This window comes from Pelodiscus sinensis, chromosome 16, assembly GCF_049634645.1.
Source record: "Pelodiscus sinensis isolate JC-2024 chromosome 16, ASM4963464v1, whole genome shotgun sequence".
In the NCBI taxonomy this organism is placed as follows: domain Eukaryota; kingdom Metazoa; phylum Chordata; order Testudines; family Trionychidae; genus Pelodiscus; species Pelodiscus sinensis.
Window position 1 is genome coordinate 4,907,542 of NC_134726.1, and position 25,048 is coordinate 4,932,589.

Genomic DNA, 25,048 nt, shown 5'->3' on the forward strand with positions numbered 1-25,048 from the left:
AGTTAAGAGGGATGCACTTGTCCAGATGGGGAAATGAAATAAAATGAAATGACCTCCTTCTGCAGTCTCTAATCCTGTCTCGAAGGAAGGAGGGTCAGGTCTTAGTGGTGTTTCCATAGCCCAGGATGGTCTCTGGTCTGACCCTGGTTCTGCTCTCTCACCTCAGTCTCCAAAGCTGAAATGTCTCATGTTTTAGCTTTTTTCAAGTTTGGATTTAATCAAATACGCCATTGCAGAATTATGGGACCTGGAGAAATGGGGCTGCTTTTTCAGTTTGGAAAAGCCTTTGAATCAACTCACATTTAACATGTGGCTTCAAACAAAGCCTGTGCTCTGGACTTTGCTGAGAACATAGCTTGACAAAAAGTATCCTTGTAAAATATTTATTCATGGTCAAGATTGTTTAATATCGGAGCTTCCATTGACTCCTCGGACAGCAGTTGTAACGTGTGTCTAAAACTTTGTGGTTATTTTTGAAAGTAACCCCTCCTGTGTGCCAATTTATGAAAGACTTGTAAAGTTAATGAGCACCACATCTCAGACTTCACAAATGCTACCCTTCGAAGCCATGTGGAAGTTGTAATGTCTGTCGGATGTAGCTGCCGCAGTTTATAACTTCCATATGTGACAGTGGAAAGAGACCTGTTGGATGTTGAACTCTTGATTATGAGCCCAACCATCAGAGCCTATAACTTTTCAGGCCAGAGCTGTTGGGCTAATGAGGGTTAGAGGCTATACTGGCAGAACTTGTACATCTGCCAAAGACTGTATTTCGTCAGCCGTTGGTTAGGAGAGTGCATAGAATGTGCTGCCCTAGTCAGCACTGGTTTGTTCCAGCTGGGCTGGACAGAGTTAAATCCTCGTTTTTGGTCTTGTGGAGGAGTAATGTGAGGTTTCTGGGTGCTGTAACTTCACACGTCTGGGACCCAGGAAGGCTACAAGCAGAACTGAGAAACTGACAAACTTCACGGAAGGTTGCAAAATTGTTTTATTTTTCACACTTGTTATCCCAAGTTCCTAATCAGCATGTTTATTATTTTCCATTTTGTAACAAGTCATATCGGGGGAAAAAATCAGCCGTGTCACTAGGTAAGTTTAAGAAAAAATTGAAAAAAATGTAGCGAATGATTGACTGCCTTGCTTAGTTTGGCACTAGCTAGCAGTAAATGAAACATCAGTACAATTTTCTGGGCAAAATTTCTGGGTGTCTGTGAGGGAGACCACTCAGTGCTAGAGTTCCTCCTCGGGGTTAAGCACAGTGTAGTGGTGTCTCTCCCCATCTGACACCCATTGCTGCCCATCTCTTTGGAGCTGCAGTGGTCTCTCTTCTTGTAACTCGGCCCTCTGGCCGGGTTATAATTTAGTCCACCTCTGCCAGGGTACCAGAAAAGTCCAACTAAGTCCAAAGACCTTCAGGCCCAACACCGAGCTGTGTCTCCTTGTCGGCGCTCTGTTGTCCATGTCCCTTTCTCAGGGGCTTCGTGCCACCGTCCCCTGTGGCTGATAGGGAGTCTAGCCCCTACCACCATATCAAGTTCCGGCCCAGCAACCTTGTAATCAGCAGCCAAGGGCTACTTTGCAGAGCCTCCCTGGGCTCTTTCCTATTAAACCTTTCTCAGGTCTTCACCTGGGCTGCAGGCTGGCGCTCCTAGGCCTTCCCTGGAATCCTCGAACAATCTAAAAGCACAAACTCAAACCAATTTCTGCTCTTTAGACTTGACCTCCTGTCCCCTCAAAGAATGCCTCTCAGGGCTCTCTCCCTGCCAGTCTGCATTGTGCCCTTAGGCTAGGGCTTGCGACTGGAGCTGCTGGATTTCCAGTGACTGCTTTGTCTGCCTCCTGGCCTTCTGCCAGACTTCCTCAATCAGGAGCGGATCCCAGGGCCAACTCTCTCCCTGGGCTTTCTCCTCCCATCCTCTCTAGACTCAGAGGGCCAACTCTCTCCCTGTAGCCCAGGGGTCGCAAACTCACCGCTCGTGGGCTATCTATGGGCCAAGCAGTTCTGCAATCCTCCCTGAGCATGAGAGTCCCTGTGGCCCTCGGGAGGTGGGTGCATACCCTTCCACCAAGCCCAGCCCCTGCTCTGCCCTCGCCCCCCATTGCACTGCTTCTCCCAAACCTCTCCCCCCAAGGCATGCAGCCTCAGTGATTACTGGTGGGGCCTGGCGCAGGGAAGCAGCAGTGGTCACCCACCCGTTCCCCACTCCCCACACACTCACGACAGTGGCAGGAACTGCGGGAAAGTGGAGTGATGCAGCAACTTGGGGTCTGCTCCAGGCTGGCCGGGAGATGGCAATGGTTGCTCTGCGTCCTGCTGCAGAGGTTAGTATAGGGAGGCCCAACCCCTGCTGCCAGCCCCAACCCACCTCAGACTAACCTGACAATGGGGACTGTCCTGTCCATAGGACGACTGAGGCTGCCACTGTGAGGGCCCCCAAAGTGCAAGGATGGTTCGCACCAGCCGCCCTGGGACCATGGATGGGATGACTCTGCACACGTCTGCCACTGGCCACAGGGATGTACCAGGAGCGGTGCAGGGATAGCAGCAAGAAGCCATTTTAACCCTGCCAGTGGTGGCAATGGGGTCCCCTGGGAGGGGTTTAAATCACCGGGGGTGGGGATGGGGGTGGGGGCGGCAGGCCGGATCAGAGCATGCAGAGACTCCTGCACCGTCCAGGGGCCTGCCAGAGGGGAGTGCCCGCTGGCCCACTAGGAGGGTCTGAGGACTGGCACTGGTCATAAGGTAAATTGAGCAGAGCAACCCCTTTCTCTCTCAATGTCCTGCTTTTATAATCACTGCCCAGTACCGCCCAGGTTGGGCTTTTCCCTAAGCCTGGTTCTCTCTTTTCCCTGCTCTGTTCTCCAGAGCTGCTGCTAGGTATCATAATTGGCGTCTCAGGCCTTCATTAACCCTTTCAGGGCCTATGTGGGGTACACACCATATAATAGTGAGGGCAAAAAAAAACATTCCACACCCCCCTCCCCCAGATGGAAAATTTTAGTCCAGCTCTAGTTACAAGCTGCGGTGGCATCACTGAACAAACCAGTCCATGCTGGGTTACATCAGCCCAGAATGGGGCAGGGTTACGTTTTCAAAAACGGGGCCCCAATCCTGCAAACACACATACTTTTCTTAACTATCTCGGATAGTCCCACTGAGCCATGTTCTGGGGGGGAGGAAGTGGGAGGGGGGAAGTATTTAAAAAACAAACAAAAGGAAGTGAAAGAGAACCCCCCTATCCTTCCCAAAAATCCAAAGTGACATGAACATGCAATTTGAAACGAAACAAAATAAAAATGTTCCATTTAAAAAATGTTCATTATAAAATTGAACAATGTTGTTAAAAATGACATTTCTCTACAAAAATGTTTATTTTCAACAAAACCATCATTTCTGGTGAGAATTTTTCAGTTGAAAAATTTTGACCCGCTCTAAAGAACAGCAGTGATGACCAGGAAGGTGTTTGTGTTCTGCTGCTGAGCAAAGGAGGCATTTCATAGCCCTAGCTAAGCTGGGTGAATAGGCATCATCATCAGCATAGTAGATTACATCAGTGCCGATACTTGCAGTGTAAGGCCCATTGGAGGGGAAAATGTGAAATCTTGCAGAGTTGTATGTTAGCTGTATTAAATCACAAAAAGGACCAGGGCATCACAGTGGGGAGCTCAGGAAAGACTTCTGCTCAGCTCTGGTCCAAAAAGCAAACAAAATGTTAGGATACAAGATGGAAAATATAAGAAACATTATTATACATGATGTAAATCAATGGCACAGCCCATCTTACTAGTGTATGTTGCACTGGTCATTCCATCTCAAAAAGGATTTTGAAGAGTTAGACGAGTCTAAGAGGAACTTACTCTCAGAATTATTTTGGGAAAGTTCTTTGAACTGTTATACAGGAGATCTTGTAAGTTGATCACAGTGATTCCATTTGGCTTTGGAGTCTCTGAAAAGGAGCCAGAGAACGACCGAGGTCCTAGAAAAACTCTCATTCACACAACAGATAATTAGACTATGAAAGTTGCTGCCACATGATGATGTTGAGGTATTTAAGATGAGTGAGAGGAGGATTGGACACTTACGTGGATAATACGAAAATTGAGAGTTGTGTTATAGTGAATAACAAAACTTTTGGAAGGGACATAGACTGTCTCATTCAGGGCTCAAGATGCGACCTTCATGGAGTATAGATTCTCCATGCTCCACTCCTTCCTCTGAAGCATCTTGTGTTGGCAGGCCTCCGAGACAGGATACTGGGCTTGATGAAGCCCTGGTCTGATCCAGTCTGGAGGTCCTATATTTCGTTGTGTTTGTTGAGGGGAGAAGAGAGCCCCCCGGATAAGGCTCCTTGCCTCTGAGTGCATGCTGAGCTCTCCCCATTTCTCTTAGTAACAGAGGTCTTCTCTTTGACTGCAGATTGTAGACCCGTTAGCCCGAGGCCGAGCATTCCGAATGGCTGATGAGAATGATGGATACAGCATCCCCCACACGCCAATCACACCAGGTGCCACGTCACTGTGCTCCTTCACCAGCTCTCGGTCTGGGTTCAATCGCTTACCACGACGGCGGAAACGGGAATCAGTGGCTAAAATGAGTTTCCGAGCGGCAGCAGCTCTAGTGAAGGTACTGTCTGAATGAGGCGATTCCTATGCGGGTGGGATGGGGCTCGCTGATGAAGGCACATTCTGTGGGATTCCTGAGGTGAGAGGAGGTATAAAACGAGACTCCTGTAGGTCATTTGGGGGGGAGGTGTCACTGTTCTGACTGTAAGTACGCTCTGCTTCCTACCCATGGCTAGGAGGAAGTGGAGTAAGGTACTTGTAGGCTGTACACAGACCTGCCGAGAGTTGGTCAGTCTGAGTGTTTCCAGGCACAGAGCAACCAGGCTCACAGGTTCTTTAGGAAATGTGTTTAGCAGTAGGGAAGCTAGGCTTTGACTGGATGAGAAGCTTGGAAAAGCTAAGCTGTGACTGGGTGATGATCCTTGGAAAGAAGCATACATAGACTGCAGAAAGCACCGTTTAGCTCCGCTGAAAGGGAAGTTGGGAATAATTCTAGCTGTTGCATTCCTAAAGGGTTAAAATCATTAATTCACTGGATTAATTGAAAGTAAAGTTTTTACCTTGTTTACTATCAGTTTTTCATTCTGTTCTGTTTTCATTTGCTCGATATTTGGGGGGGCGGTTTGTAAAAACTGTAACTTTTAACACAGAGAATAAAAATAAGGAGAGATGAGGAGAATAGGGGGTGAAAACTTAGGAAGGTAGTGAGACCTGAGCCAAGAGAGATTAACTGTTAGTTACATGTCAGGGTCACTAGTGTGCTTGCCAGAAGTCACCAGTGTGGCATCCTGACATTGCTCTATCCAGTAATGCTAATCATTCCACTACGTGCATGGCCCCGTGTGTCATGTTGACTTGCATAAGAAGCCAACGCAGCAGACTCCGAGAGAGCCCCCCAAAGACCACAAAATCAGATAAGGACCAAAGACACCAGCCCATGTTTCTTGTAAATGAAGAACGGTCGTAGCTTCCCTGGCTCAGATGCTTACCGTTAAAATGACATGTTTGCTTATTACAATGGACTTGACTCAGTAACATGGGCTCTGCCCCCTTAGTCGAACTGTCTAGGCCTTAGGTGTGTGCGCGTGCAGGGAGATTTCTCTGTGACTGAATGCCGTACCCGTCCCTTGCAGGGCCGCTCTGTGAAGGACAGTACCCTGAGGAGGGCCCAGCGGCGCAGCTTCACCCCTGCCAGCTTCTTGGAGGAGGACACAGTGGATTTCCCAGATGAGTTGGACACCTCGTTTTTTGCTCGGGTAAGGGAAGCAGTGCTGGTTTGGTCCTAGTAGCAAAGGCTGTAAGAAAGCTAGAGCTGGAAGCGCTGCCTTTTAAGTTGCTTTGCTCTAAAAGTCACCGGAATGTCGTTGATGGACTTACGTTTCTTTGCCCAGGAAGGAGTCCTCCACGAAGAGCTCTCTACGTACCCCGATGAAGTGTTTGAATCTCCATCTGAAGCGGCGATCAAGGACTCTGAGGTGAAACCCCAGGAGCAGGCGGATCTAACAGGAGGTGCCTTGGACAAAAATGAACTTGAAAGGAGTCACCTGATGCTGTAAGTATCTTCTGACTGTTGGCAGAATCTAATTCCTGATCCAGACTATGGGAAGGGAAAGACATTTCACAGCCCAGGCTTGAAAGGCCTTAGCCACCATTGCTTATGGTGAAGACAAGCCCAAAGGAGCTACTGTCTCAGTTGCTGCATAGGCCTGGATTGGTGCTATGATTGGTACCTTACGTCAGCTGTCTCCGTTTAGCTCAGTACAAATCCAGAGGTGCACAGATTCTTGCTTAGAGCCAAATGCCAGCCCTCTTCTTGAAGACCTTGAAAGGAAAGTCTGTGGGGCTGGTGAGGCCACTTCCTCAATATTTGTGTCTGGGTGCAGCCTCTGGGACACCATACCTGAAATCTGCTTGTTTACATAGGAAATAGCCTGCAACTCCAGAAAGCAGACATAAGAGGAGTTAACTGCTCACTTGCCTCTAGTTAGCATAACACAGGGGTCTCCAACCTTTTTGAGCACGAGATCACTTTTTGAATGTAAGTGCAATCCAAGGTCTACCTCAAATATAAATACCCTGGCCCCGCCTCCTTCCCGCCTCTTCTCCAAGGCCCCGTCCCTGCTCACTCCATCCTCCCTCTCTTGCCCATCCTCACTCACTTTCATCAGGCTGGGGCAGAGGGTTGGGGTGCAGGCTCTGGATTTTGATTAAGGGATCTGGAGTGCGAGAGGGGCTCTGAACTGCTCTTGGGACAGGCTGTTGGGATGCCGGAGGGGGTTCTAGATGCAGGCTCTGGGACGGTGTTTGGATGCAGGGATACTTGGAGTGCAGGAGGGGGTTCAGGACTGGGGTAGGAGCTTGGGATGTGGGTTCCAGCTGGGCACTGCCGGTGGCTCCTAGTTGGTGGTGCAGTGGGGCTAAGGCAGGCTCACTCCTGCCCTGGCCCTGCCTCACTCCCTAAAGCAGCCAGCAAACTTCAAACCAAGTCCTGTTTTGCCCCCCGCCCTGCTCTGAGGTGAAAGGATACAGAGTGGGAAGGGGCACCTTGCCATCAGTCCTCTTCTCCCTGCCCTGCCCTGCCCTGCCCAGAAAACAGGAGGCTCCCGGGGGAGGGACAGCTCCAAGGCAAAGGACAGGAGATGCACGGGGGAGGAGGAGCAGCTGAAGTGCTGGCACTTGATAGCCTCTTGGCCAAACCAGTCAGGATCACTTGTTGGAGGCTCCAAGATCTACTGGTTGGTGACCACTGGCATAACACTATGATGCAACTGGGCCCCTCCACAAATGACCTGACATTTGGGCCCCTGCATCTCATTTTTATGATGCTGTGTCATTTTTCAGGGGAAGCAAAGACCCATTTAATTGGGTAGTTCTATGTTCTCAGCATTCATATATGGCAAACCTGCAGTGTGTAAATGTCAGTCATCTAGGGTATTGGCATGAAGACGGGTAGATAGAATGGCTATCCATAGCCATATTCGCTCTGGATTGTCCTGCTCACATGCTGTGGAACAATATGGTGGATGATTTTGAAACCAAATAAGTGGACGACCTGTTTTCTGGAGACCATGATGCAAGGGTGGAAACTTGATGAGTTTTCTGTTTCCTTTTTAGCATAAGAATATCAGAATGGCCACATTAGGTCAGACCAATTGTCCGTGTAGCCAGTATCCTGTCTTCAGACAGTGGTCAGTGCCAGACACTTTAATTGATCGAGTGATCCATCCCTGTCATTCAGTCCCAGCTTCCGGCAGTCAGAGGTTATGGGACAGCCATTGTTGGCCCTATCCGCCAAAAATTTACTCAGTTATACTTTTGCCCTTTTCGGGTCTTCTGGCAAAGGAGTTCTACCTCCTGACTGTGCGTTGTGTTAAGTGCTTCCTTCTGTTTGTGTTGAACCTGCTGCCTATTAATTACATTGCCGGACCCCATGTTCCTATATTATATGATAGGAAAAATGACATTTTCTTTATTTTACTTTCTCATTTTCTCCACACTATTCATGATTTTGTAGATCTCGATCACATCCCCTCTTAATGATCTCTTTTCTAACTGAGCAGTCAGTCTTTTCAATCTCCCTCATGTGGAAGCTGTTCCATACCCATAATCTTATTTGTTACCCTTCTCTGTATCTTTTCCAATTCTAATGTATCTTTTTTGAGATAAGGCAACCAACACATAGTATTCAAGGCATGAATGCATCATGGCTTTCTATAATGGCAGTATGTCATTTTTCTGTTTTATCTATCACTTACCTAATACTTCCTAAAATTCTGGTAGCTTTTTTTGACTGCTGCACGTTGAGTGGATAATTTCAGCAAACTATCCACAATGACTTCACAATCTCTGTATTGAGTGATAACAGCTAATTGTGACCCCATCATTTTGTACTTACTGTTTGGATTATGGTTTGCATTGTGCATTACTTTGCATTGATCCGCGTTGAATTTCATCTACCATTTTGTTGCCGTCACCTAGTTTTGTGAGATCCTCTTGTAACTCTTCACAGTCAGCTTTGAATTTAACCCTCTTGAGTAATTTTGTAGCATCTGCGAACTTTGCCACCTCACTCTCTTTTTCCAATGTATGAACATGTTGGTCCCAGTGCAGACTCCTGGAGGAACTCGCTATTCATCTCTCTCCACAGTGAATATGATCTTTTCCTGTCTTTTAACCCATTGCTGGCCTATGAGGACCTTCCCTCTTACCACATGACTACTTACTGTGGTTAAAAGCCCTTGTTGAGGGTCCTTGGCTCTCTGAGGGCGTATCTAGACTACAGGGATTTTTCGAAAAAAGTGGCCTTTTTCTGAAAAATCTTTACCTGCGTCTAGACTGCAGCTGTATTCTGTCGACAGTAAATCAAAAGAACACGGCAGTTTTATTGACCACGGAAAACCTTGTTTTACAAGGAATAATACCTTATTTTCAGAACTGCTCTTTTGAAAAAAGCGCTATGTAATGCAAACTTTGCTTTTTGGAAAGAGAGCATCCATACTGCCTGGGTGCTATCTTTTGAAAAAGCGGCTTGCTTTTTCGCAAGTACTGATTGTAGTCTAGATGCTCTTTTTTGAAAGTATCTTTTGAAAAAGCTTCTTTCGAAAGAGGCTTGCAGTCTAGACATAGCCTGAAAGTCCAAGTACACTATATTTACTTGATCACTATTGTCCATGTTTGCTGACCCCTTCAAAGAATTCTAATAGGTGGGTGAGTCATGATTTTCCTTTACCAAAGCCTTGTTGACTCTCCTGCAAAGTATCACATTCATCTATCAATCTAATTATTCTCTTCTTTACTATAGTTTCAGTCTGTCTGATATTGAAGTTAGGTTTACTGGCCTGTTATAACTAGTGTCACCTTGGGAGCATTTTAAAGAAATTGGTGTTATGTTCGCTACCCACCAGTCATCTGATATAGAGGCTGACTTAAGTCATAGCTTATACATGACAGTTAGTAGATCTGCAGTTTCATATTGGTGTTTTTTCAGAACTTTGTGGTGAATATCCTTTGGTCCTGGTGACTTACCATTTAATTTATCTATGTATTCCATAACCTCCTCTATTGATAACACAGTATGGGACAGTTTTTAAGATTTGTCACCTAAAAAACAGGCTCTCCTGGGAATCTCCCTTACATCCTTTGCAACAAAGACTGATGTCGAGAATTCATTTAGCTTCTGTGCACTAGCTTTGTCTCATTTGAGTGCTCCTCTAGCAGTAAGGTTATAGAAACTAACAGCAATTTATTTTATTTTATTTTTTATTTTTTTGCTGGTTGGTTCAAATTTTTTTTTTGGCCTGCCTAATTATACCTTTACCTCTGACTTGCAAGAGTTTGTGCTACTGTCTATTTTTCTTGGTATTATTTGACTTCTAGTGTTTAAAAGATGTCTTTTTGTTTTAAGCACTTCTTTTACTTTGTTTTGATATGGTGGCATTTTTTGAGGGATCTTTGCTTTTTCTTATATGTATCCCCCCTAAGTTAAAAAAAATTTGAGCCTTTATTATGGTGTTTTTAAAAAGTTTCCATGCAGCTTGCAGGCATTTCTATCTTGTGACTGTTCCCTTGTACCTCATTCTAGAAAGGGAATCAAACTGTTTCATTTCTCTTTGTTTCCTGATAAGCCAAAAAGACTCCCTGAGTGACTGGCACCTCAGACCAGCAGAGGGCCACCTTGGTCTTGATTTTTAACAGTTCACTCGGGTGTGACTGTACAGCAGACATGGGGAAGAACCTTGTTGTTTCTGCTACTCACAGTCCAATCTGTCTAATTGTGCTAACCGTTTCCCTCATCATGTTCTTGAGACTGCTACCAGTTATGATACAGATGCTGGAAGTAATGCTGAGAGAGCATCATGTTTCCAATGAGAATGAGAGACTCCCTTTAGGGATAAAATCGAATTCTCAGTGTTTTCATTTTTTATATTATTTTAATGGCTTGATTTATCAAAGCAAAAATGATTCCATGCAAGCTCTAGGGGACTGTATCAAACTACTGAAGGTGCCATTGCAGGGAGTTGATCACAGAACAAAATCAGAGGCTTCATAGCAGTGCATCCCGAGAGTCAAAGAGGTATTCAAGGCTAGGTCACAGGTCACATCTAAACCCTTATTGCTCAAGGAGCAGAGTGACTTTCCAAGTGACATGTAACACAGTCGTCTCTGTGGAGCGTCTTGGAAGAGTTTGTATCCAATCATTCATACACTGAGAACTCTTAATGGTTACAAAGATTGTTTTATTAAATTGGTTTTTAGCATTTACAGCATGTCATGTGTTTATTCCTTGCAACACAGAAACTAACCTAGAAACTCACAGGTATGTGGGGGTGTTATCTGTGCACTTATTAATGTTCTGTGGTATTTTTCTGTCCCTGATGCACACTCCAAATTGTTGAGCATTCACAATATTTACCATCCACCACTCCACAACTAAGTGATGTTGTACCGGGTAAAGGATTCCCATTGGACATAGTCTGATATCACTGGCAATTGCAACAGTCACTTGAAGTCTTGAGGCATTGGGAGGATGGAGTGGGCGGGGCATCAGGGAGACAGGTGGAAGATAGAGAGGTGAGGCAGGCGGCGTTGAGATGGGAGGGGCTTGGGTGCAAAGCCAAGAAGGGGAGGGTATCCTTGTGTGATCTCAGTGTCCTTGCTCCTTTCTCCCCAAAGGCTTGGGGGGGGGGAGCTTTGACTCTGTGGGGCTCTGTGCAAATTCTCAGTTACCTGCCCCCTGTCCCTGCCCCATCCAGCATCTGACAATGGGGCTTGTTTGACTCTCCCATCTCTAGTTCCAAGGAGGTAATGGCTGGGGCAGGAAGGAGCCCTCCAATGTCGTGCTCTGCCGTCCTGTTCCCCTCTGATCCCATGGCCATAGCCCGGGGAATGGCCTTTGCTCCCTGCCGTGCTCTGCAGCAGCAAAGCATTGCTGTCCCGCTTTGTGTTGCAGTCCCCTGGAGCGAGGCTGGAGGAAACAGAAGGAAGGGACCCTGCCCCAGCCCAAGGTTCGCTTACGACAGGAAGTGGTGAGCATGAGCCCGCAGCGCCGTGGCCAGCGCATCGCCGTCCCAGTCAGAAAGCTCTTTGCCAAGGAGAAGAGGCCGTATGGACTAGGCATGGTGGGCAAGCTGACCAACCGGACCTACCGCAAGCGCATAGATAGCTACGTGAAACGGCAGATAGAGGACATGGATGACCACAGGTGAGAGGAGCCAGCCCCTTTGCTGCCAGGTTGCTGGAAGAGGCTGCTGAGTGAGTGTGAGCGCACACTGCTGCCCCCTATAGGTCAGGATGCATCTCTTGTGGTGAGTGCGTGTGTGTGTGACACTTGCCACAAGAGACATGCATCCTGCAGTGGGAATTACTTGTGTATTCCTTGAACTCCTGCACTTCAACACATTTCCCTGGTTCCCAGGGGGGACAGTTCTGCCATGGGCACCCTGGTGCCTTCATGGCTTTGGCAGTCCAGCACATCTGCTGGCGGCTCACGGTGGGGACCCTCTGCACAGACCAACCCGTCCTATTAGCTAGATTGATGGGGAAATGGACGTCTCCTCCTTCTGCTTTCTGGCAAGGTCTGGTACTTTCATCAGTGTTGGTATCAAGTATCAGAGGGGTAGCTGCAAAAACGACAAGGAGTCCTGTAGCACCTTATAGACTAACGGATGTATTGGAGCATAAGCTTTCATGGACGAACACATGCATCTGACGAAGTGGGTCTTTGCCCACAAAAGCTTATGCTCCAATACATCTGTTAGTCTATAAGGTGCTACAGGACTCCTTGTCATCAGTGTTGGTGTCACTGAAGTGAACACTGCGGGGTGTGACACACCATTTCGTCCAGTCTTGTCCCATTTCTGATTATACCTGTGCCTGGTCCTCTGTGCTAATGAACACCAGAAAAGACCATTGCCCATCTGTACACGGGCCCGGGCATTATGGAGCACAGAAAAGCTCCTTTCAGACTGGAGTCCCAGTGAATTAGCAAGTGTTTTTTCTTGTGCTCCTGGAACAGACACCCCCAGAAAATGTGACTGTGATCTTTGATCTGTGATTCTCTCCATTTCCCGTCTAGGCCTTTCTTCACCTATTGGGTCACCTTTGTGCATTCGCTCATCACCATCCTTGCTGTGTGTATTTATGGCATTGCCCCAGTGGGGTTTTCTCAACATGAGACTGTAGATTCAGTGAGTAAATCCTCTATCAGTGTGAAATGCGATTGCTTCTCAGCAGTTCCTTATTGCCATAGTCCCTGACTTCTCCCTGCGTTTTGTAACCTGTCGGTGGGTCTCCTGACACAGGCCAATAGCTGGAAGCCAGGTGTGCTCACCTGAGGGGCTGGCAGCTGCGGTTGCACACACATGCACCTCAGCACCTGCTCATGTTCACACCTGCAGCCACACTGTGCACGTGCTTTCACTTTTGTACCTGCAGACTTGTACATTCCCAGCTGTACAGAGGCCTGGCAGATTTTCAAGGGCAGCGCATTGCCTGGGCAGGCAAACCTGCTTGTTGGGCTTTCCTGCCTGTCAGCTTTGGCTATCTGCCATCAGACTGAGTGATGGGAGACAAGCCCATCAGGGCTGGTAATGTCTGCATAAGTGATATAGCAGCAACGCGGCACTGTCAGACTGAGGAGCAGTAGCTGGGTAGACTCTGCAGCGCTGTTTAGAAGGAAGGTGTCTGAGCAGAGTTCCAGCCTGGGCTCTGTGGCAGAGCTGGGAGTTGGTCAGGACTCCTGGGATAACACTTTGCCGACAGAGTTGTGAGATATTAAGGGCTAGATTTGCAGGCCATGTTTGAGGTGCTTGTACTAGTTCCCTGGCACAGAATCCCAGCTTGTCCTCCCCCAGCACTAGTGAACATGTAGCAGCGCTCTCCTTGTCTCACTTGTGCCCGCAAGGGCGTTCACAGCAGAGAAACATTTATTTTTAGTGACACAGATACAGGATTTCCCTTAAAATCCAAACAAATCCCAACCCACCGGAGCAGCTGCAGCATTCCGTCCCGCTCCAATCTTCCTCCCAAAGGGTGAAAGTGGGTGTCTCAATTTTTGGGAAGCCGAGCTCCCCTTCAGGAGAGTGCACCCCCACCCACCTCCTGTAGCCTGCCATGCACACTGTGGGACACAGGACACACGTTGGTAAGCGTATTATGCCTCCCCTCCCCCCCCCCCCCCCACCGGTTTCAGCATGCTCTGCAGCATTTCCCAAGGGTGACATTTAGAGCAGTACCTTAGGCATCGGCAGCATTGCCCAGTGAAACCCGGGGGGCAGGACACAGCTCTGGGTTTAGGCTTGTGCTAACGTGGCTGCACCCATTGCACTTGGGGCACGGTTTTGAGGTTTTTTTCTCCCCGCCAGACCAGCTGGAGGTGAAGGGATCTGTTTGTGGAAGCTGAGACTCTGGAGAACAGTTGAGAGGCTAAGGCCAGCCCTCTGGGGAGCTGTGATCTGGAAAGTTCTGGATTTAAAGCCCCCAGATCCAGTTAGCGGGGCTTCAACTGCTCCTGGGCATTGCAGGGCTCTACTGCTCCTTCCCAATCAGCGTCCCTCTGTGGTGCCTGCCACTAGCCATGTGGCTCAGGGGAGGCTGGTGCTTTCTTGTCTTGCAGGTCCTGAGGAACAGGGGGGTTTATGAAAATGTCAAGTATGTTCAACAAGAAAACTTCTGGATTGGCCCAAGCTCGGTGAGTCCTGCCAGCTGGGATTGAGCCTGGGGACAGATAGTCCACCCGCACCTTCGCCTGAGGGCACGGCCGCTCTGCTGTTACTCCACAGGGCCTAACCAGCCCTGGTGTGGCCTGTGACTGGCGGTTTGAGCTCTGACAGGCTCCCTAATGCGCCAGTGGCCTGGCCCAACCAAGCTTTTGAGGGTCCCCTTGGAGGGGTGATGCCTGTGAAATGGGATTAGGGAGGCATGTGCTGTCTCCTGTGGGGAGACCCCACCCGGTACGGCCTGGCACTTTGCACCTTGGCCGGGGAATGCCCTGCCGTAGGTCTGGCTCTGCTTCTGTGGGGTGACTGCCCTCACTGGTGCTTTCCCCTCAACACCTGCACTGGCACCAGCATGCAGGGGAACTTGTGCAGGATCAGGAAGATCCTTGTTGTATGGGGAAGCCACTGGTACCTGTTTGGTACCATATATTTTGGTCATATATTTTGATCATATATTTTGTGTGTGAATTTAACTACTTGTGACCCAGCCCTTTCCCCTTCCCCCCGCTTGGGGGAGGGGCGACTATTCCTGGGCCCCTGGGCAAAGTGGGGGGTGGTGGAGTTGGTTCCATGCTCCTGGAAGGGGCAGAGCTAAGGGTAGCCAGTCCACAGCACCACCCGGGCTGTGCTGTGCCTCCCAGGGCTCCAGCTGCAATTGTCTCCTTTGTCCCCACGCTGTCAGCAGGCCTGCCTCTGCTCACCCAGGCTTGGTCTGTCAGAGGCAGCTGCTGCTCAGCTTCCCCCTCCCCTCCACTCCCAGACTCCTTGCTGCCAAGCCTCTCCCTTCCTTCCTCCTCCTGAGCCCACCCTGCCCTCTTGGTCCCTCAACTGAGCTCCTAACCCTGTCTCCTTCCTAGGAGGCCCTGATCCACCTGGGGGCGAAGTTCTCGCCATGCATGAGGCAGGACCAGCAGGTGCATAACTTCATCAGTGGCACGCGAGAGAAGGAGAAGCACTCGGCCTGCTGTGTGCGCAACGACAAGTCAGGCTGCGTGCAGACCTCGGAGGAGGAGTGTTCTGTGAGTGCCCCCACAGCTCTGCGCACCTCCCCTCCCTCGCTGGCCCATCATCATGCCCGCGGATGGGATCCCCCAGCCCAGGCTCCCTGCTTGCCTGGCAGCTGTGACTCTTTCAGCCTCCCTTCCCAGCTGGTGTGGATCTCTGGAGCCTCCCATCTACCTGGGTCTCACATTAACGTAGATGAAATAAACAGGCCCAAAGAGTTAAAGGTGCTAGCATGAGCCAGACACTGCCTATTAACAGGGTTTGGGGGCCCCAGACCTCCACCTGCTCAATACGCTGGCAAACACATCACTGCACATTAAGATTCAGAAAAGAACAGTTCAAAGCATTTGTTCCCTTTTCCTCCAGCTGGGAAGTGTTTTCAGGAGGGGAAAAGCCTCATGTTTGAGGGTCTCTTAGATGCTATCAAGGACAGAAAAACTGTCCTTTGGGGCCTCTTTCCCAGAGGCCTGCCTGCAAAACACACACCAAGAGGAGAGGAAAGAATTGCAGAGGTAGCAGGACCAGAAGCTGCATTTTTTCACTTGCAGCCTTGCTGCTGCAGAAACACAGGTGCAGCGCAGTATGATCAGCCCTTATGAGACCTGGCAAACTTGAACCAGGGCATAGCTTTGGTCACAGGCTTACAGTAGTGTACAAAAGATAATTGTGGCTGCTAAGACTAGACTCTTGTTAGAAGGAAAAAGGAGAAGGATAGGAAAAGGGAAGAAGTAATGTGGGGAAGGAAAAAGCACCGAGAGAGAGGGAGAGGCTATGTCTGTCTTGCTGGTTTGAGAGCAAAAAGTCAGGTTTTTGCACAAAAAACCATGCAAGCATCCACACTGAGAATAAAACCACCCCAATGAGAGTCTTTTTACCCAGATGCTTCTGCACTGATGTGCCAGTGAAGACACTTGCCCTCCCCCAGAGCCGTCCCACATTGCAGAGCAGGGGGCTGCTCCTTGAAACTCAGGAGACCTGCCTGCAGGTACATGCCCCTCCCCTTTAGATCTGTTCTGAGGGCTGGTGGTGTCACTGGTCCGGGACACAAAACCATTCATTGCTTGGGATGCTCCTGCAGCCTCCCACAGTGCGACCAGAGGCAGGCAGGCAGAACGTGCTGTACAGAGTTAGGGAGGGAGGCGGGGGTTGAATTCTGGGTCTCCCACTTCTCCTGCCTCAAGACAGTTTGCTTCCTGCAGCTGTCACGCACACACATCCACCCCTGCTACAACAACGATTTGCTTGGTGTCCCAGAGCAATGCCTAGTGGGATAGTGCGCGCCTCTCCTCTGCAGTGTACGTGCTGTATAAGTACAGTAAATACACGCTTCTGCCTGTGGAACTCAAATCAGCACTTTTCTTTTAGCGCTTTTCTATCACCGACAAAACTGTCAGTGAATAAACTCTGCAAGTGTAGACAGAGCCAAAGTCTCACATCCTTCTGGGAGATTGTTGACGGCTATGTGGGGGCATATCTCAGGTGACAAAGGTCCAACTGTGTCCTGTTGCATTTCCAGCTCCCAGAAGGGTGGCAGCCAGGAGAGTAAAGCTCACTCCTTCTGGTCCTCCTGTCTCCCTCTTAGCCCTTCTCAGCTCTTTGATGTTGTCCCCTGAAGTGTTTTTTTTTTAAGGAGCCCAAAAGGGAGTGGTGGGCAAAGTAGCCCAGGATATTTTGTTCAGCAATTGGAGCTAATTTTTTTCATTGATTTCTGGTCCCACATGTCTCTTGTTCAAGGAGCAAGATCTTCACACAGTCCTTGTTATAGTAATAGGCCTCTTCATTTGGACTGATTCCATGGCTGTCCCTCCCTTTCGGACCCTTCTCCCTTGCCTTTTGTTATGGCTCGTCGGAACTTTGTAAACTTTCCCTCACTTTTCTCTGCTGAACTCAGTCAGATGTAGGCTGGTTAGCACGTCTCCTTACCCAGCATATGACCCCGTCTCATTCTGATCCCCCAGCCCCCTGCTCAGTTGCTGTGTCCCTTTCCCCCGGGTTGTTTCTGAATGGTTCTGCCTCCTGGAGCTCCAGGGCCCTGTGGTGATCACTTGTGCCTCTTCTGCTCTCTCCTGCACAGTCCACCCTGGCCGTGTGGGTGAAGTGGCCTCACCATCCCAGCACGCCAATGCTGGCAGGAGGCAAGAGACAGTTTGGGTCCGTGTGTCACCAGGATCCCAGGTAGGCACCACCTGGCTCAGGCCTCCACCTGGGACTGCTGTGTCTGTGAAGAGTCCCAGGAGGTGGGACTGCTTGTTACCCTGGGGCTTCTCAAGGAAGTAGGGTTTGTTTGGGGAATCAGCCAGGCGAGGGGGATGGACCCTGAGCTGGGAAAGGAGCACAGTGAGGTTCCCCCAACACGGGGGCAGTGTCACTGGGAGGAGGGAGTGGGCATGGGGTGTCACTGGCTAGAGGTGGGGTGTGGAATGTCCCTAGATGGGGGGTGGGAAAGGGGACACAGAATGGGCATAGGGGGCAGGATAGTGCGGCTCAGAGGCCAATTGGATACTTGCTGATTTCTGCTCCCCCTACCTTCGGGCACTGCTCTCCTCCCTGAGCCTCCAGCAGCATCCAGGCAGGGAGCGTCTCTGCGCCTGGTTCAGAGCTGCTGGAATAATTCACCCTGCTGAGCCATCCCATCCCGCACCACCCTGCTCTCTCTTCCTCGCTGCTTCCTGCTGGGCTGCAGCACAGGCCCCACCTGCAGGCAGCCCGCTGACCATTGCAAACACCACAGAAACCCACAATCCACTGGTGCCCCCCGGCTGGCCTGTTGCTTCCCCTCCGAGGCTCCACCCTGTCCTCTGTGGGAGCCGTGGATTTCCCTGGAGCAGCCAGGCTGCTGGCAGGGAGTACTTGGCACTGGGGCATTGCTGGCAGCTGGGTGTGGGGCTGGCCTGGCGTGGAGAGGAGGCCGGCAGCTGGCAGACTGCGGGGCGGGGGCGCTGCATGGCAAGCGGCCCAGATGCTGGATTCGGTAGAACTGGCCAGTGTACCAGGCAGTTTTCCTGCATGTCAGTTGTCACCGTGGCAACTGCTCTCAGTATGGAGGCCTTGGAGAATCCCTGCCCCAGCCCGCCCTGATGGACATGGCACATGAGCGTGGTGGGATGCCTGCCTGGGGAGTGCAGCAGTAGCATGGTGCTGTGGCTCCAGGCCGTGGGGGTCTCCCCAGCATGTACGCCTCTCCTGCTGCCTGGTTTCCCCTGGTGATAGGTTGGGATTTGTTGCCTCAGGGTTTGTGAGCAGCCAGCGTCAATGGATCCCCACGAGTGGCCTGATGACATCACCAAGTGGCCGGTGAGCTTTCCTAGAGTCACCCGGGGGAGGAGGGGTCTGGAGTTGCAGGCCTGGGTTGGCACAGTCGCTGCTGGAGCTGGCCGAGGTGGGCTCAGCCCCATGGCTTTCGCCTCATCGCCAGAGAGATGTTTGCACGTCATCTGCTGACCAGTCAGTGGCAATTCCAGCCCCCAGACAGAAATCAGTGCTGTGTGCGGGGGAGGGTGAAGGATCAGAGCAGCCCCAGGAGGAGACGCATCTTCCTATAGGGAGTCAGGAGACACAGAAAGGGAAGAGCTGGGCATGGGCCCAAGGGTGGAGGTGGGGGCTGCCCTGGGATGGGGGATCCATGCTGTCCTGGGGGCTGACTTGACCCACAGCTATGAAGGAGGGAAGAAAGGTCAGAAGCCCTGAGCACAGCCTGTCCAGGCCAGAGGGCCTCTGAACTGTGATTTTGAACCTTTCACCTGACAGGTACTTGGGAGGGGAAAGGCATCAGGCCAGTGGAGATGGGCCTGCTGGTTCTGGGCACTCAGCCAGCCTGCCCCACCTGCTGAGCACGCTCCTGAGGGCTGACTGTGTTAAGGCTGCTTCTCCCAGTCTGCAGCCAAGGGAACTGCTGCAACTGGGAGGACCCCGCATGGGCTGCTAGGATTTCCCTCCCAAGCTTAAAAGCTCTTTATGGTCTGGTTGTTCTGTTGCCAACCCAGGCGGTATCCATGGGTGCATCCCCATTAGCTCCTCCCCAGCTCTCCTGCCAAATCACAGATGGAAGTAGAACATGGTCCTAGCATCAGGCCTATCCCCTCCCAGGACCTGGCCATAGGTGGCTCAGAGCCCAGGGCAAGTGGGGAAAGGTTCCCAGATCCATCTCATTCCATTTGTTGTTGTTATCCAGATCTGCACCAAAAACAGCGCTGGGAATTACACCAACCACCTTCACATGGACTGCATGATCACAGGCAGGCCCTGCTGCATCGGGACCAAAGGAAGGTAATGGAGCCCACCTGCCCTTCTGCAGAGGGGCTGCAAATAGGATGAGGTGCATGGTGGATTTGCAGAGGCTTTGTGCGATTTGCATGTGGGCCCGGGGGGGCTTGTCGTCCTCTGCAGAGGGTAGCGCCCAGGCCACTACTGTGAAAGGGAAGCTAGACAGAAATGAAACCACCTCAGGCGTGTGTGCATCTAGGGAGCCAGGCCCTGCCCTGTGCTGTGTGGGGAGGACCAGAAAGATAGAAGCAGGTTTAGCACAGAGGGTCAGAGGACAGATCTGTACCCTCCCCACGGGTCACTCTAGAGCAGCGATGGGCAGTCTAGGCTAGTGAGTGGGCCGCATGAGTGACCCTCCTTCGCCTCAGTGCACCACAAGATTGTTGTAACCAAGACAGTCTCCAGGATAGTGTAGCTTTGCTAACTGCGCTTGCAGGGTGTACCGCCTGAACTGTAATAGCACTTTGGTTGCAAAGGAAGTGCACAGCTCTCTGTGTTGTGTGCAGTTCGCACCCACCTCACTTCCCCTACCCTTGCTTCACATGTGTGTTGCTTTAGGAACGCCGGCAGGAAAAAACCATGTGGACGGAAACTAGTGGAATCTGGCAACCCTGCGCATGGGCAGTAGTAAACAAAGTATCTTGTGGGCCACACACAGAGCAGCAGGCTGCTCTAGAGTGCTGGCTGCCGAGCCACTGTTTTGACACCGCCGAGCCTTTTGAATACATGGATGTGTTGTGTAGCTCTGAAACACTCGTTTGGGCCTCGCTGCGGGGAATAAATGCTTTCCCTGCCCAGCTGATGGTCTCCCGCAGAGCTTTGAGATGGTGCAGCAGCAGTGTGGACTGAATGGGCCTCACACTGTGCCATGCTGGAAATGGACATGGTCTTTGTACATGTCCCTGGTACTGGGGAGCTGACGGGCCAAAGCTAAACACTGGCAGTGGCTGAGTGGAGGGGGCTGTGGGGATTAGTGTGAGAAGGGTCAGCACTTGGCAGTGAGGGCAGAGCCTGGGCCAGATGCAGGTGCTGGAATTTGATGTGGCAAGCAATAGGTGCTGACGTGGCCAGAGGGACTAGGAAGACATTTGGAGGGATGGGAGGAGCAGGGAGAAGCAGGCAGGCCAGACGGACAGGTTACAGTGATGAAGGGGAGACAGGACCAACAGCTCAGCTATCAGGGATGGTATCCCAGCCTTGTGGTGGGTCTCTGAGTACCACTACACTGCAAAGGAAGATTGAAGCAGCCACTGTCGATCTTCCAGGATTTGAATTAGCAGTTAAGATCGCTAATTTGAACTGAGGGGGCCGCTCCTGTGGATGCTGGTAACCCTGCTTCCATGAGGAGTAAGGGAAGTTGAAGGAGAGTGTTCCTCCTTCGACTTCCTGCAGTGTAGATAGCGCCAAATTTCAACTTCAGCTGCGCAATGAACGTAGCTGAAGTTGCGTATCTTAATTAAACTTTGTCCCGCAGAGTAGACATTCCCTTAGGAAGGAGGAGAGAGACTCCTGGGATTTGCCTTATGTGATGAAGGGGTTACAGTCAGTCTGGCTTCCTATTTCTGGCAGTAGGAATGATTAGCCACATATATAGTCCCAGATACCCTGGCTAGCCAGATGCTTGAGCTGGACAAGGAGCTGTCAGTAAAGGTTAAATAATAACAGACAGGGAATCAATCAGTGTTGCAAACCATGAGTGTGGTGGCCTAGTTGGCTTTCAGAAACAGAAACGTCTTGCTCTTTATGCGGGTGTCCCTTTAGCCGATGTCGACAGCCAGTAATTGGGGTCTTGCAGGATTGTTTCTATTAGGAAGGGAAATTAACAAAAGCCAGGTATTTCTTTGGTTCCATCCTGCTTATTTACAAAGAATGGACACAGATTCCTGTTCTCTGGAACACAGCAGGAACAAATAACCGCAGTTCCTTGCTCACAACTTGCAAGCCAGCCTCTCCAGTGAGTCCTGTGCACTAAAGAGCTGTCTGTGATCCTAGCAGGGCTACACTAGTTTTTCTGGCTTTTTCCTTTCACACCCAGACATATACAGCTGCAACCAATCAACCTCTCAGCCCCCGTATTTGCAATCAGTGCCAGGGAACCCCTCAGACCAGATTGCTTAACTGTGTCCTAGGCCTTGGGCGGTAGCTGTTTCCAGTTATCACTACATAAAGAGGCATTTAATTGCTCCTTCTGTGTAGCCTGAAGGGTGTTTTAGCACCCATCAGCTTAATAAGATGTGAGATTTTTCTATAGTACAGAGACCTATTTGTTGGCAGCCATTAGCACTTTCCAGCATAATCACATGGAGGTGGTGTCCAGAGACCCAATCGGGATCTGTACTCGTATAGAGGCAGAGACTGTCCCTGCCTCTCAGTGTAAAAATCTCTGCCATGGATGCTATACAGCCTAGTTTGAGAGACCCTAAGATTGTGGCAGACTCACCATCTGCCACTCCGTTAGTTAGAAAATCAATGAACTAGAGTTATAATTCCTGCAGGGAGATTCTTAGTTCCAGTCTGACTCTCAAAACAAAAGCCCAGTGGAAAGCACTGCCTTCTCTCACAGCCTTGTCTCCACAGATTACATAGCTGCAGTGTAGTTGTGGAGCTGCTAGTGTATGCACGATTCACACGTGGTAGGATTTGCATGTGTAAACTGTGTCTGTGCTAGAGCTGTGCAGCTCTGCTAGAGGCTGGTGTTCCAGTCCGAGAGCCCTGGAGCATGATGAGCGCCTTCTAGAAAGAAGGGAAGACCTGTGCCAAAAGGGTTTACAGGCCAGGTTCTTGGATAGAAAGGGGAAGGGCAGCACAAGCCAGTCCTGTGCCTTCTCAGAGCAGCCCAGGGCATTAGGCTGTTTGGGCAGTGACCCCCGGGCAGCTGAGACACTGAGGGGATTCTGAGCTGGGATTGATGACTCAGGATGGGTTTGGGGGGTATCGGTGAGGTGAGGGCTCTGTTTGCTGAGTGAATTGTTCAGTGTTTCCCTAGCACAGATGCCCGGGCTGGGAAGCACATCTCTGACTCGTGTGCAATGTGGTCACCTTTGGGCCGGGGCTCGATCCAGGGGACATGAGGCCTGCAGAGCAAGGCTGATTCCAGGGCACTAGGTGCTCCTGACAGCACAAGTGAATCTGGCAATTCTCTTTTCTCCCCCAGGTGTGAGATAACATCTCGGGAGTATTGTGATTTCATGCGGGGCTATTTCCACGAGGAGGCAACGCTTTGCTCCCAGGTACGGCTGGGGCTGCAGGGCAGGTTCTCAAAGCTATTTGCTTCCCCCTCCCTCTTCCCTTGGTGAGATTTGGGCAAGTTTTTGCCGCTTGGGAGCCTTGAACTATGCCCCACAGCAGGACCCTGAGCCACAGGCTGACAGGTTAGAGACGACAATGACCATCTCTCTCTAGAGACCAGTGCGGGATTCTGGGGCACTTCTCTAGCCTGTGGCGCACAGGAGGTCAGACTAGATGAAACAGATGTTTATGGCCTTATGCCCTCCTCCCCCCCAACCTGGCCCATCTGGAGGTCTCCGCCTCTGGCGGGGCATTTTCCTGGCTGGCGTATGGGGCAATAAGTCTCCCAGCAACCACCACCACTGCATGCAGCCTGGCTAATGTATTCAACCGCCCATAGCCCCTCGCGTTTCCAGCTGACCTGGCTTTCTGTATTAGGTGCACTGCATGGACGATGTCTGTGGCCTCCTGCCCTTCCTAAACCCAGAGATTCCTGACCAGTTCTACCGCCTCTGGCTTTCCCTTTTCCTCCACGCTGGGTAAGTCTTACTGCAAAGACAAACCAATGTCTGCATTGTCATGCAGTGGGGGTGGGTCTGTCTGTGGCATCCCTGGGCATGGTGCCCATTAGTTCCCTGCAGGGATTGGGGGGGATGAGTACCCCTGCTTGGCTGCATTACAGGCAGTGCTCAGTCAGGGCCAGTCTCCTCTGCACCTCAAATAAATGACAACTATTTCATGTCCTTGGCCCAGGTACTCGCTGGGGCCAGGGACTGAAGTGCATGCGGGAGGCAGGCCAGAGGCTACGGGTGAACCTGGGCCAGGATTCAGAGCAGGACTGCCCAGGACCTTGGTAGCTGCTGCCTTAGCTCTGGTGTTCTGATTTGGCAGGATCCTGCACTGCCTGGTTTCAGTCTGTTTCCAGATGACCATCCTGCGAGACCTGGAGAAGCTGGCAGGCTGGCATCGCATCTCCATCATCTACCTGCTCAGCGGCATCACTGGGAACTTAGCCAGTGCAATATTCCTGCCCTACAGAGCAGAGGTAGGTCTCCTCAGGCGGGTGGGGCAGGTCCCATTACCTACTGTAAGAACTGAATCCTGTATCACCCAACCCTAACCCACCCACCTCCAGTTATGCACTGGAGGCACTCCTCAAACTGGGGACCCTGGGGTGGCTCTGGGATGTCCAGAGTGGTCCAAAACCTCCCTTGTAGAAGCACTCGGACAAGGAATGGGATGATTGTTCCTGGCGCTTTAGCCTCCACTACCATCTCTGCGTCTCCCTGGCCTGTGTCACAGAGGGCAGCACTATTGGCCACTGACGAGCTGGTTCAGTTACTGAACAGTAAAATCACCAGAGCACTCTGGACCCACCAAGGGGGGTCAGGACATGGCCCCAAGAAACAGGCGTGAGGCTGAGCCCTGCCCACAGTCCTGAGGAGGCAGTGAGCTGCCTGCCCTGAATTAGGTCTCTCAGGCCCTATGGCCCTATACTAGGCTGAGACTCAGAGCTTCATAGCTGGGGCATGACCAAACTCATGGCTATGAAAAACGCATCCCAGACCACAGACTCTGGTCTTTTGTGGGCCTTTACCCCATACTATACAGATTCTGCAGAGATTCACTTCTCAGACTGGGGGTTCTGATCAAGAAGGGAGTTGCAGGATGGTCACAATGTTATTTTTTGGGGAGGGAAAGGGGGTCACACTACTGTCACCCTCACCGCCTTAAAAGTTGCATGGCTGGAGGTGATGGCTGTTGGCCAAGTGCCTAGCTTTGAAGGCCGTGCCTCCCCCAACCGCGGCATAGACGTACGGGTAGCAATACCATAGCGTACCATCCTTATTACTGTGCTACTGCTGGCAGTGGCTTTGCCTTTAGAGCCTGACTCCTGCCCAGCTCTGAAGAAGTACAGAAGTAAGCTTTGTGGTATCACCACTCCTCCTGCAATAACCTTGTCACTCTCCACTACTCCTTTGTTTAACTGTAGGAGTCCTGATAAAAAATGTGAAGTTTCAGATTTAAATAGCTCAAATAATGAAAGTTAAGATTTTAAACATCATATGACTGAAATTGACCAAAATGGCCTGGGAATTTAGGAGGACTATTAGCCAGGCTGGGCAGAGATGGTGTCCCTAACCTCTGCCAGAAGCTGGGAATGGGTGACGGGAGGATCACTTGGTGATCACCTGTTCTGTTCATTCCCGCTGGGGCACACTGAAGACAGGACAGGGGGCTAGAGAGATCTTTAGTTTGACTTAATGCAGCTG

General features: G+C 50.7%; 2 protein-coding genes across 8 annotated transcripts in view; one reads left to right on the forward strand and one right to left on the reverse strand.

Annotated features, from left to right (window-relative positions):
* Positions 1-25,048, forward strand: part of RHBDF1 (rhomboid 5 homolog 1) — a 103,835-nt gene that overhangs the window by 77,069 nt on the left and 1,718 nt on the right. For 5 of the 6 annotated variants that reach the window (XM_075899185.1, XM_075899187.1, XM_075899184.1 and 2 more), the window contains 13 exons: positions 4,418-4,624; positions 5,697-5,819; positions 5,955-6,115; positions 11,513-11,764; positions 12,638-12,749; positions 14,177-14,251; positions 15,137-15,298; positions 17,359-17,459; positions 18,515-18,578; positions 19,456-19,550; positions 22,702-22,777; positions 23,214-23,314; positions 23,667-23,820. In XM_075899185.1, coding sequence (XP_075755300.1) covers positions 4,418-4,624; positions 5,697-5,819; positions 5,955-6,115; positions 11,513-11,764; positions 12,638-12,749; positions 14,177-14,251; positions 15,137-15,298; positions 17,359-17,459; positions 18,515-18,578; positions 19,456-19,550; positions 22,702-22,777; positions 23,214-23,314; positions 23,667-23,820 — 1,683 coding nt within the window. The remainder of the gene's footprint in view (positions 1-4,417; positions 4,625-5,696; positions 5,820-5,954; positions 6,116-11,512; positions 11,765-12,637; positions 12,750-14,176; positions 14,252-15,136; positions 15,299-17,358; positions 17,460-18,514; positions 18,579-19,455; positions 19,551-22,701; positions 22,778-23,213; positions 23,315-23,666; positions 23,821-25,048) is intronic. The other variant, XM_075899190.1, reaches the window with a different exon arrangement.
* SNRNP25 (small nuclear ribonucleoprotein U11/U12 subunit 25) overlaps positions 1-25,048 on the reverse strand; it is a 60,638-nt gene that overhangs the window by 25,856 nt on the left and 9,734 nt on the right. The window contains exon 6 of one of the 2 annotated variants that reach the window (XM_025185386.2): positions 10,779-21,350. The exons of the other annotated variant lie outside the window; for it this stretch is intronic. The gene's annotated coding sequence lies outside the window, so the exon portion shown is untranslated. Of the gene's footprint in view, positions 1-10,778; positions 21,351-25,048 lie in introns of those variants that run through there. 2 annotated transcript variants of the gene reach the window in all.